Source organism: Xenopus tropicalis, chromosome 4 (genome assembly GCF_000004195.4).
Source record: "Xenopus tropicalis strain Nigerian chromosome 4, UCB_Xtro_10.0, whole genome shotgun sequence".
Lineage (NCBI taxonomy): Eukaryota > Metazoa > Chordata > Amphibia > Anura > Pipidae > Xenopus > Xenopus tropicalis.
In genome coordinates, this window is record NC_030680.2 from 4,542,595 (window position 1) to 4,555,100 (window position 12,506).

The 12,506-nt window shown below is 43.6% G+C and overlaps 1 protein-coding gene across 3 annotated transcripts; it reads left to right on the forward strand.

Annotated features, from left to right (window-relative positions):
* Window positions 1–505: 505 nt before the first annotated feature.
* On the forward strand, window positions 506–10,877 carry htatip2 (HIV-1 Tat interactive protein 2). 3 transcript variants are annotated; one of them, NM_001005817.1, is given in 6 exon segments: window positions 506–616; window positions 2,764–2,956; window positions 3,531–3,638; window positions 8,065–8,202; window positions 8,426–8,487; window positions 9,060–10,877. In NM_001005817.1, coding segments are annotated over 5 exon segments (720 nt in total). In that variant the 5' UTR covers window positions 506–616; window positions 2,764–2,767; the 3' UTR covers window positions 9,283–10,877.
* Window positions 10,878–12,506: the final 1,629 nt, after the last annotated feature.

The following is a 12,506-nucleotide window of genomic DNA, read 5'->3' on the forward strand; positions in this document are numbered from 1 at the left end:
GTGATTTGGGTTCATTTTTTATGGATTTGATGATTGGAGTTTGGGTCTGTGCCACCCCATTTAGTAACTTACATGTTAGTTATGTTGGTACATTTCCTAAAGGGGGGGGCAGCATGAATAGAAAGGTATAGTATATATATATACAGCAGACTGAAGGTAAGATCCTTTGAAAACCCCATAGGTACCCCATTATGTTGCATTTACCAAGTACAATGCTGAAATCGCACACTGTTGTGGGTACTGCCACCAATGTTTTGCCGAAAAAAGTAGTCGTTGACCTTCTTCCAGATGAGAGGACAAGATTCTATTCTGTTTCAAATGAATCATTTGTGATAACATGAAATAACATGTCACATGACTGCTATGAATGCACTATGCGCATTACGGTAGCAGGAATAGGTGTATTACGGTAGCAGCACTAGGAACATTACGGTACAAGCAGTCCCAGTTGCTTTAGCCACCGTAACGCATGCGCATTGGACGGGACAGGAAGCGCCGGGTCCCGGGGAGGAGCAGGGCACATGCCGGGGTGGGGGGTGGCTGGTTGGGTGCTGCTCGCCGCGGCTGCCCTTCTGCACTTTTTGGAGGAGCCGGGCCCCTACTGCCTGGGGGTACCCTACCTGCCCCTACTGCCACTACCCTACCCTACCTGTACTGCCTATGGGATTATCCATTACCCTACCTGTCAATTACCCTACCTGCCCTACTGCCATCATCTTCCCTAAATACCCTATGGGCCCCTGTCTACCTGCCCTCCCTACCTGCACAATTACCCCTACTGCCTATGGGATTATCATCTTCCCTAAATACCCTATTGTGCCCCTGTCTGGGGAATTTCCCTGTATCCTACCTGCACAATTACCCCTACTGCCTATGGGATTATCATCTTCCCTAAATACCCTATTGTGCCCCTGTCTGGGGAATTTCCCTGTACCCTACCTGCACAATTACCCCTACTGCCTATGGGATTATCATCTTCCCTAAATACCCTATTGTGCCCCTGTCTGGGGAATTTCCCTGTACCCTACCTGCACAATTACCCCTACTGCCTATGGATTATCATCTTCCCTAAATACCCTATTGTGCCCCTGTCTGGGGAATTTCCCTGTACCCTACCTGCACAATTACCCCTACTGCCTATGGGATTATCATCTTCCCTAAATACCCTATTGTGCCCCTGTCTGGGGAATTTCCCTGTACCCTACCTGCACAATTACCCCTACTGCCTATGGGATTATCATCTTCCCTAAATACCCTATTGTGCCCCTGTCTGGGGAATTTCCCTGTACCCTACCTGCTACAATATGCCCCTCTGACCTAACCTGCCTAATGAGCCCTATTGGCTACTTGTCACTCCTGCCACATACCTGCCTAGGCCTAACCCAGGGTATGTTACCCTAATACATGTGTACCTGCCCTGATCCCCCGATTATTATCTCTTATGTTCGACTGCTCTTCCCTGTTACCCCACAGCTCCCCCAACTAAATAAGGATCCCTTGCACCTCTCCAGGCCTTTATATTCCAGCCCCCCCCCCCCACCTACCCAGATCCAGCCCCTGCCCCTGCAGCCCCTTTATTGCTCCTTACTTTCAGTATTACCCCTTCCCAACCCCCAGCCATGGGGCACTTTATCCCTCGCTTGGGATCCTGTGCTGCTGTTAAAGGGCAAGTTTATCAGGATTTATCAGTTCATGATTCCTCCCCTTTGGCTCCGGCCCTTGCACTGCCGCTCCCTGTGAGTAACTACCCCCCCCCTCACTGTGCAGAGTCACTGCCCTTGTGTGAATAGCAGCGCGGGGCTGGTGTTGGGGCACATTCACTGCAGGAATAAGGTTGGTTTCTGTAAGAAAAACCCCATCAGTGATCATTTTATTCAGCGTTAGGTGGTTGGGAGTCAGAATTCAGGCTGTTTGAGTCTCGGTGAGGCAGGGGTTAAGCTGGTTACAGTGTATCATGTTGTGTTGGGAAACTGCCCCGACTTGTTTTGGGGTGGGGCTTATTATATACACACTAGGGGCAGGGGAGGGTCCCACAGTGGCGGAGGGGGTACAACAGGCCAGAACTGGCTCTATTACATCTTATAGGCTCATTTAGGGTCACATGTCCATGAGGGGGTAATTATGTGACAACAGGGCCTTTAATATAGGGGTTGTTCACCTTTGAGTTAACTTTTAGTATGATGTAGAGTCATATTTGCAATTGGTCTTCATTTTTTTATTTGTAGATTTGTTAGTTATTTAACTTTTTGTTCAGCAGCTCTCAAGTTTGCAATTTCAGCAGCTATCTGGTTGCTAGGGTTCAAATTACCTTAGCAACCATGGAGTAGTCTGAATGAGATATTGGTATATGAATAGGAGAGGGGCTGAATAGAAAGATAAGGAATAAAAAGTAACAATAACAATAAAACTGGAGCCTCACAGAGCAATAGGGTTTGGCTGCCGGGGTCAGTCAGGCAGAAAAACGCAAATAATAAAAAAAAAATTGAAAAAATAAATAATAAAGACCAATTGAAAAGGTGCTTAGGATTGGCCATTCTATAATATATTAAAAGTAGTATCTGTCCTTCCCTTTCTGTTTTCTGCTTCTGACTCAGCATAGCGGCCAATGCTCTAGTTCCGTTAATCAGCTGCTACATTGTTTCAGGAGTCAGGACCAGCAGTGCAGAGAATGTATGTAACCAGATGCTGCTGTTTTGCAAGTGAATTCTTATGTAACTTGTGTTGTTTTGCTCGGTGTAACCCTTCGCTTTCCTGTGCCCACTGCAGGATGGAGAAAGACATTGAGGCCCTGCGGGAGGATTACAGGAAGATGAACAAGTCTTGCTTCATCCTCGGGGCCTCGGGAGAGACAGGGAAGGAGCTGCTGAAAGAGATCGTCGCTAGCAAACTGTTCAGTAGGGTAACACTCATTGGGCGCAGGAGACTGCCGTTGGAGGAGGAGCCCTATAAAGAGGTGGTAGGTTGGGCATTCGGCCACTAGTACCCTTGGGCACGTTAATGGGGTTTTTCACCTTTGAGTTAACTTTTAGTATGATGTAGAGAGTGATATTCTGAGACAATTTGCAATTGGTCTTCATTTTTTGTTATTTGTAGTTTTTTAGTTATTTCAGTTTTTGTTCAGCAGCTCTCCAGCTTGGAGTTTCAGCAGCTATTTGGTTGCTAGGATCCAAGTTACCTTAGCAACCAGGAAGTGGTGTGAATGAGAGACAGGAATATGAATAGGGGAGGGGCTGAATAGAAAGATAAGGAATAAAAAGTAGATAGAAGAAGAATAATTCAAAAAGTATGAAAAACATATAATGAAGACCAATTGAAAAGTTGCTTAGAATTGGACTTTCTATACTAAAAGTTAACAAATAAATGAGCTATTTCCCAACTGGGGGCCCAAAGCAGTCAGCGGTACCAGCGGACCTGGCATTGATCGAGTGAGTCCTGCTGCAGCCTTGAGCGGCCATGTTGCGCCATGCCAAAGGGAGGGATGTTCCCACAATGCCCTGCATCTCATTCCCCCTCCATGTTTTGCTCTGTAGGCACAAGAAGTGGTGGACTTTGAGAAGTTGGAGGAATTCTCTGCCGCTTTCCAAGGCCATGATGTCGGATTCTGCTGTTTGGGGACGACCAAGGCCAAAGCTGGAGAGGTGAGGCGTTTAAAGGGGAAATAATAGCTTAAATGTTCATTTTCCCTCTATCCTTCTATATATATATGTCATTCTACTTCTTATCATCAATAAATTCATTTGTAGGTCCCTTTAGTACAGAGATATCCCCCCAATGTGACCCTGACTGGGGAACTATCTATTCCCTGCATGACCAGTACTCTGTCCCTTTAATACAGTTATGTAATAAGGCACAACGTTTGCCCATAAGCAGAAGCCATAGCAACCAATAATATATTTGCTTTTAAACAGCTGACCAGTAAATTTTACCTGCTGATCGGTTGCTATGGGTTACTGCTCCTGGGCAAACTCAGCTTTTTGTTGCGCAGCTCTTCAGTTTGCTATTTCAAAAGCTATCTGGTTGCTAGGGGGTCTTAATTTCCCTAGCAACCAGGAAGTGGTTTGAGTGACAGACTGGAATAAGTATAGGAAGTGGACTGCATAGGAAGATAAGTCATAATTGTAGCCTCACAGAGCAATCATTTTTGGCTGCCGGGGGTCAGGGACCCCTATTTGAAAGCTGGAAGGAAGTAGATCTATCACAAAAACTATAAGGAATAAATAATGGAGACCAATTGCAAAGTTGCTAGAAATAGAACATTCTAAAACAGGTATGGGACCCGTTATCCAGAATGCTCGGGACCTGGGGGTTTTCCGGATAAGGGGTCTTTCCATAATTCGGATCTTCTACCTTAAGTCTGCTAGTAAAATTATTTAAACAGTAAATAAACCCAATAGCATTGTTTTGGCTCCAATAAGGGGTAATTATATCTTAGTTGGGATCAAGTACAGGTACTGTTTTATTATTACAGAGAAAAGGGAATCATTTAACCATTAAATAAACCCAATAGGGCTGTTCTGCCCCTTAATAAGGGGTAATTATATCTTAGTTGGGATCAAGTACAGGTACTGTTTTATTATTACAGAGAAAAGGGAATCATTTAACCATTAAATAAACCCAATAGGGCTGTTCTGCCCCCAATAAGGGGTAATTATATCTTAGTTGGGATCAAGTACAGGTACTGTTTTATTATTACAGAGAAAAGGGAATCATTTAACCATTAAATAAACCCAATAGGGCTGTTCTGCCCCAATAAGGGGTAATTATATCTTAGTTGGGATCAAGTACAGGTACTGTTTTATTATTACAGAGAAAAGGGAATCATTTAACCATTAAATAAACCCAATAGGGCTGTTCTGCCCCAATAAGGGGTAATTATATCTTAGTTGGGATCAAGTACAGGTACTGTTTTATTATTACAGAGAAAAGGGAATCATTTAACCATTAAATAAACCCAATAGGACTGTTCAGCCCCAATAAGGGGTAATTATATCTTAGTTGGGATCAAGTACAGGTACTGTTTTATTATTACAGAGAAAAGGGAATCATTTAACCATGAAATAAACCCAATAGGGCTGTTCTGCCCCCAATAAGGGGTAATTATATCTTAGTTGGGATCAAGTACAGGTACTGTTTTATTATTACAGAGAAAAGCGAATCATTTAACCATTAAATAAACCCAATAGGGCTGTTCTGCCCCAATAAGGGGTAATTATATCTTAGTTGGGATCAAGTACAGGTACTGTTTTATTATTACAGAGAAAAGGGAATCATTTAACCATTAAATAAACCCAATAGGGCTGTTCTGCCCCCAATAAGGGGTAATTATATCTTAGTTGGGATCAAGTACAGGTACTGTTTTATTATTACAGAGAAAAGGGAATCATTTAACCATTAAATAAACCCAATAGGGCTGTTCTGCCCCAATAAGGGGTAATTATATCTTAGTTGGGATCAAGTACAGGTACTGTTTTATTATTACAGAGAAAAGGGAATCATTTAACCATTAAATAAACCCAATAGGGCTGTTCTGCCCCAATAAGGGGTAATTATATCTTAGTTGGGATCAAGTACAGGTACTGTTTTATTATTACAGAGAAAAGGGAATCATTTAACCATTAAATAAACCCAATAGGACTGTTCAGCCCCAATAAGGGGTAATTATATCTTAGTTGGGATCAAGTACAGGTACTGTTTTATTATTACAGAGAAAAGGGAATCATTTAACCATGAAATAAACCCAATAGGGCTGTTCTGCCCCCAATAAGGGGTAATTATATCTTAGTTGGGATCAAGTACAGGTACTGTTTTATTATTACAGAGAAAAGCGAATCATTTAACCATTAAATAAACCCAATAGGGCTGTTCTGCCCCAATAAGGGGTAATTATATCTTAGTTGGGATCAAGTACAGGTACTGTTTTATTATTACAGAGAAAAGGGAATCATTTAACCATGAAATAAACCCAATAGGGCTGTTCTGCCCCAATAAGGGGTAATTATATCTTAGTTGGGATCAAGTACAGGTACTGTTTTATTATTACAGAGAAAAGGGAATCATTTAACCATTAAATAAACCCAATAGGGCTGTTCTGCCCCAATAAGGGGTAATTATATCTTAGTTGGGATCAAGTACAGGTACTGTTTTATTATTACAGAGAAAAGGGCACAGCAGCAGCATTAGGGCACCCAGTGGCTCTCTGGATGTAGCTGAACTACAGTTCTAGTTCTCAGCGTTGCTTCGCATTATAGAGTTAGGGGGTCAGTCTCTAATCCCCTGATCGCTGGTGTGGGAAGAACAATTCCCCTTTAAAAGATGTTTTTAATTCACTTTGATGGCGTAGGACACAGCGTTGCTATTGAGCTGAATTCCCCCACAGTCGCCACCGTGCGCGGCAGTAATTACTGGCTAATAGCACATAAAGCCGATCACTTACAGGTCCGGGCGTTTCTCTTTGCTGAGGGTGATTACTGGTTAAATGCAGAATAAGAGGCTTATTTACAGGCTAGCGAGCCGGCTTGGGGGCTGTGGGGATTAACGAAAGCGTTTGGGATTAGAAAGCAGCATTTTGGCTTCTGCGAGAGAAAAAGGTGCCGCTACCTTGTCAGCCAGGGGCCATTGAGAGGCGCTGACACATTACGTGGGGGCAGAAGATGTCAGTGGTTGCTACAGGCAGTGAATGGGGGGACGCCGGCGTCCAGTAGCGGGGGAGGCACTCCCATCTCTCTGTGTTTGTGTCAGTCCAATTAGGGGCAGACAATGGCAGATGGACAGCTTCTCCTAAATGCCGCCCAGCGGAGAACCAAAGGCAGAAAATTAGCCTCTCACTTTAATCAAATTAGGGATGTAAAGGAATGTAGCGTCGCTCCTCTGGCTTCCCATTGGCTGCGCCGCCAATAAAAAACAAAAAACTTGACAAGTTATTTTGCCCTTTAAACCATCATCGGCTCTGATGCTTCAATGACAAACGGGAATATTACGCCGCGTCCGGAGCCCGGGGCAGTTGGGCTTTCCCAGGGAAGATAAAGCAGTCAAAAGCGTCGGAACTTATTGTGCGCAGTTTGGTTTTTAGGTGTGGAGAACAGGCTTTGGCTACGATATATTCATAATGGCTTATTGTGAGAGCCCGGGAGCAAAGGCTGCTGGGAGATTCCTTTATTTCACTCTATTCATTGCCATCAATGAAAACGTGATGAGAAATGAGTAGAAATGATCATTTCTGTTTCACTGCTGTTGTTTCATATAGAATGATGATTGTAAGCTCTTGTGAGCAGGGCTCAGGGCGTTAAGTTTTAATATGTTGTACAGAGTGCTAAACTGAAACAATTTGCAATTGGTCTTCATTTTGTATTATTTGTGGTTCTTGAATTATTTAAAAATCTTAGCAGCTATATGGTTGCTAGGGTCCAAATTACCCCAGCAACCAGGCAGTGGTTTGAAAGAGAAACTCGAGCTGCTGTATTATTTGTGGTTATTGAATTATTTAGATTTATATTCAGCAACTCTCCAGTTTCAAATGTTAGCAGCTATATGGTTGCTAGGGTCCAAGTTACCCTAGCAACCAGGCAGTGGTTCGAAAAATAAACTGGAATACGAGTAGGAGTGGGTCTGAATCAAAAGATAAGTAATAAAAATGAACAAAAATGAAATTGTAACCTCACAGTGCAGTAGTTTGTTGGCTGCCGAGCCCCTTTTGAAAGCTGGAAAGGAAAGAAAAAAAACAATACAAAAAAATGTATAAAAACGGAAATGTTGTTAAGAAATGGCAATTCTACCCTTCACCTCTTAAAGCCCTTGTTTGTTATCTTATTGGCATATCTGGAGTTAATGTGCTCATTATACATTTCTCGCAGCAATCTTACTGGCCTGTCTGGGATTATGGTTAGTAAAGTGCTCATTAGCCACTTCTGTAGTGATCTTCTAGCATGTCTGGGGTAAAGAGGCCCTGACAGATGGGGCACCTTATAGTCCGCAGGGGGGAGATTTCCCACAGGCAATAAATTGCCCAAACATACCTGCCCCTCTGGATTTACAGTGAAGTTCTCTTGCTGTTCCTTTTGTTTCCAGGCCGGATTTATCCGCGTGGATCACGACTATGTGCTGAAGTCGGCCGAGTTGGCCAAGGCTGGGGGCTGCACCCACTTCAACCTGGAATCATCCAAAGGGGCAGATAAGAGCAGCAGCTTCCTGTACCTGAGGGTTAAGGTCAGTCCAAACTGGGATACTGAATTAAAGGGAAAGTAAAGAGGGTGACAATTGGTTAATTTCTTTCCTCTTTTCTGGTTCCAACTCATGAAACAGTAACTGAAAAAAACAGTTGATGGGTGTAGTTCCCCTTTAAAGCATTTTTATTATCCTACATCGTTGGGACCAATTCATCTTATTATCACCCTGTAACACGGCGCTTTTTTGTTAATTAACGTTTAAGGGGCAAGTTGAGGCAGATGTAGAGGAGCTGGGCTTTGAGCGCTACACGATCTTCAGACCGGCGTAAGTATACGTAAAGTATTTAAAGCAGACAAATAGGATAAACAAACCCCTACCCTAACCCTGTAGGCAGTTATGAATAATATCCGGTGCTGGTTTCCCTTTGGGCTAAACATTAACCCTATCTGTAACAATGGCCCCTTTATTGCGCTCTCTATAGATCCTCTCAGGTCCCTGTCTGGGTTTCAAATGAGGGGTGGGCGTGTCCTAACGTTCCCTGCCAGAAGCACAGTAGGAGGGGAGTAGCCAATCACAGCCCTGCAGTCACACAAGCAGGCTTCAGATCCCTATCAGGTTAGGCTAGCTGCTGATTGGTTCCTATCCTACAGTGCCGCTGGCCCCCCTGCACACCCTGGGAAAGGAGGCAACAGGAAGTGGGACAGATGGGCGGGGCTAGTGGGGTTTTTGGAGAAATTTTTTAATAAATCAGCCCAAAACACTACTTTTTAAAGCCCATTCTTTCTATATTTAGATGAGTACAATTCATTGGCACAATATTCAATAAATCAGACCCACAACCCCATGACCACCAGGTTAATGAAGGTTAGTGTTAAATTTAACCTCTTGTTTCCCAGGGTTCTTTTGTGTGACCGGCGGGAGTCTCGCCCCACAGAATGGCTGGCCAAAAAAATGCTGAGCCCCATTTCCTACATGTTCCCCACTGCCTACTCCGTGCCGATGGCGACTCTGGTTAGAGCCATGTTGCACAATGCGGTGCTGCCGGGAGATAAGAAGGTGGAGTTACTGGAAAACAAGGAGATTCACGCCCTGGGGAAAGTGGGAGAAGCCAAGAAGTAACAGATGTTGGTTTTACCGTAACGCGGTATTGCCCACCCGTACCCCATACGCCCCATACAGGGGCCGCTGTAGGCTGCATTTTTACATTTTGCAATTGGTTCAGCAGCTCTCCAGTTTGGAATTTCAGAAGCTATCTGGTTGCTAGGGCCCAAGTTAACCTGGCAACCAGGCAGTGGTTTGAAAGAGAGACTGGTAGATGAATAGGGGAGGGGCTGAATAGAAAGATAAGGAATAAAAAGTACCAATAACAATAAAACTGGAGCCTCACAGAGAAATAGGTTTTGGCTGCCGGGGTCAGTTATGCTGTTGCTAGGGCTCAAATTACCTTAGCAACCAGGGAGTGGTTTGAATGAGAGACTGGTATATGAATAGGGGAGGGACTGAATAGAAAGATAAGGAATAAAAAGTACCAATAACAATAAAACTGGAGCCTCACAGAGAAATAGGTTTTGGCTGCCGGGGTCAGTTATGCTGTTGCTAGGGCTCAAATTACCTTAGCAACCAGGGAGTGGTTTGAATGAGAGACTGGTATATGAATAGGGGAGAGACTGAATAGAAAGATAAGGAATAAAAAGTACCAATAAGAATAAAACTGGAGCCTCACAGAGCAATAGGGTTTGGCTGCCGGGGTCAGTGACCCCCATTTGAAAGCTGGAAAGATCTAAAGAGAAAGGCAAATAATTCAAAAACCTCAAATAATAATTAAGACCAACTGAAAAGTTGCTAATAATAAATAAAATAGTAAAAGTTAAACTAAAGGAGAACCACCCCTTTAAAAGCCTATGGCCTGTTCTAAGCATATTTTAAAATTGGTCTTCATTATTTTTTATAATTTTTGAATTATTTGCCTACTGAAATAACTTTCAAATGGGGGTCACCGGCCCCCGGCAACCAAAAAAATACTGTTGTTCTGTGCGGCTACAGTTTTCTAGTTATTGTTACTGTTTATAACTAATTTTTCTATTCAAGTCCTCTCCTAGTAATATACCAGATTCTTGTTCAATCCATCCTGGTTACTTAGGTAACTTGGACCCTAGCAACCAGATAGCTGCTGAAACTCCAAACTGGAGAGCTGCTAAACAAAAAGCTAAATAATTAAAAAAAGACGACAACTAATAAAAAAATGAAGACCAATTGCAAACAGCCCCAGAATATTACTCTCTACATCATACTTAAAGTTAACTCAAATGTAAGCAATTCATTTGCCTTCCTATTGTGGTGTAATCTTTATAAAAGAATTTGGTTAGGGGCGTGGCTTCGCAAGCAGGGCCCATGGCTTGATGTCAGAGGAGGCGTGTCTACCTGTAAAACCACAAATCCCAGCATTCCCTGTCAGCCTAGAACTTGGGAGCAACAGCAATGAAAGGCACAAATTAAAATCACTAACGACTAATTATAAAGGGAAGTCATTTCTAAATGGCACAAGACAAAGATTGGGAAATATATACAAATATATATATGTTTGCTGTACCTGAATCCAAAGATATTTAATATGCTTTTTTTTTTTTTTAAAGAAACGTTCTGAATTTTTAATTTCTGTAAAATAACTGTGGCCTTTTTTTAAATTACTGCTAATAAACGATACGGTGCCTGACTGCTGGTTTGTGTTTCTCGGCGAGCGCTTTTACAGCATGAAATGTTAAATATGTTATACAGATAGCTCGAATCTCAGCCATAAAGCAGGGCAGGACTGCTGCTTACAATGGGGGGGATCAGATAGGATCTGTGCCACTGTGACAGAATGCTCTGTTATACAGATAGCTAGAATCTCAGCCATAAAGCAGGGCAGGACTGCTGCTTACAATGGGGGGATCAGATAGGATCTGTGCCACTGTGACAGAATGCTCTGTTATACAGATAGCTAGAATCTCAGCCATAAAGCAGGGCAGGACTGCTGCTTACAATGGGGGGATCAGATAGGATCTGTGCCACTGTGACAGAATGCTCTGTTATACAGATAGCTAGAATCTCAGCCATAAAGCAGGGCAGGACTGCTGCTTACAATGGGGGGATCAGATAGGATCTGTGCCACTGTGACAGAATGCTCTGTTATACAGATAGCTAGAATCTCAGCCATAAAGCAGGGCAGGACTGCTGCTTACAATGGGGGGGGGGGGGGGGGGGGGTCAGATAGGATCTGTGCCACTGTGACAGAATGCTCTGTTATACAGATAGCTAGAATCTCAGCCATAAAGCAGGGCAGGACTGCTGCTTACAATGGGGGGGATCAGATAGGATCTGTGCCACTGTGACAGAATGCTCTGTTATACAGATAGCTAGAATCTCAGCCATAAAGCAGGGCAGGACTGCTGCTTACAATGGGGGGGATCAGATAGGATCTGTGCCACTGTGACAGAATGCTCTGTTATACAGATAGCTAGAATCTCAGCCATAAAGCAGGGCAGGACTGCTGCTTACAATGGGGGGATCAGATAGGATCTGTGCCACTGTGACAGAATGCTCTGTTATACAGATAGCTAGAATCTCAGCCATAAAGCAAGGCAGGACTGCTGCTTACAATGGGGGGGATAGGATCTGTGCCACTGTGACAGAATGCTCTGTTATACAGATAGCTAGAATCTCAGCCATAAAGCAGGGCAGGACTGCTGCTTACAATGGGAATTGCAGTACTACGGTGACAACGGAACATCTCACAGAAACACCAGGGTCCCCGCATCTGTAACTGTGATTATGAGAAGAAATGAACATTTGTTGCTTATTAACCCTCCGGGATCCTCACACTTTTCCTCCCCGACACCCACGGCCTTGTCATGCCCGGAAGTAGCTTCATTCCCTGCTAACATGACTGCCGCAGAGTTGCCAGAACATGATGTGTTGAACTACAACTCTCAGAAGCCCCAAGATATCCTGAGAGTTACAGCTCAAGGACCAACTGCAGAACTGCCCCCACATCCCAGTAGACAGTAAGAAAACAGAGCCTCTGTCTATACTGTCCAATTGCATGCTGGGTATTGTAGTTTTATATTAATCCTAACTGTAGGCTAATTGTTAGATACAAACTACATTACCCAGCATGCATTGGAACAGGCACACTAGGGGGAAAAACTTTGGCTAGTTTCCACATTACAAACCCGCCAAGGCTCCAAAAAAATAGCCCAAATCTGTATCTTGGCGGGTTTGTACGTTATAAACCCGCCAGGGCTTTAAATTAGTAGCCCAATTTGGCGGGAAAACCGCCAACCCTGGAATGCCGGTTACTGTAG

Bases quoted from the DNA above. Each gene is read 5' to 3' on its own strand.
- htatip2 (XM_031900003.1), top strand. The intron at 3,639-8,064 runs GTGAGGCGTTTA...TTTTGTTTCCAG, and splicing joins CCAAGGCCAAAGCTGGAGAG to GCCGGATTTATCCGCGTGGA. The intron at 8,203-8,425 runs GTCAGTCCAAAC...TTAACGTTTAAG, and splicing joins TCCTGTACCTGAGGGTTAAG to GGGCAAGTTGAGGCAGATGT.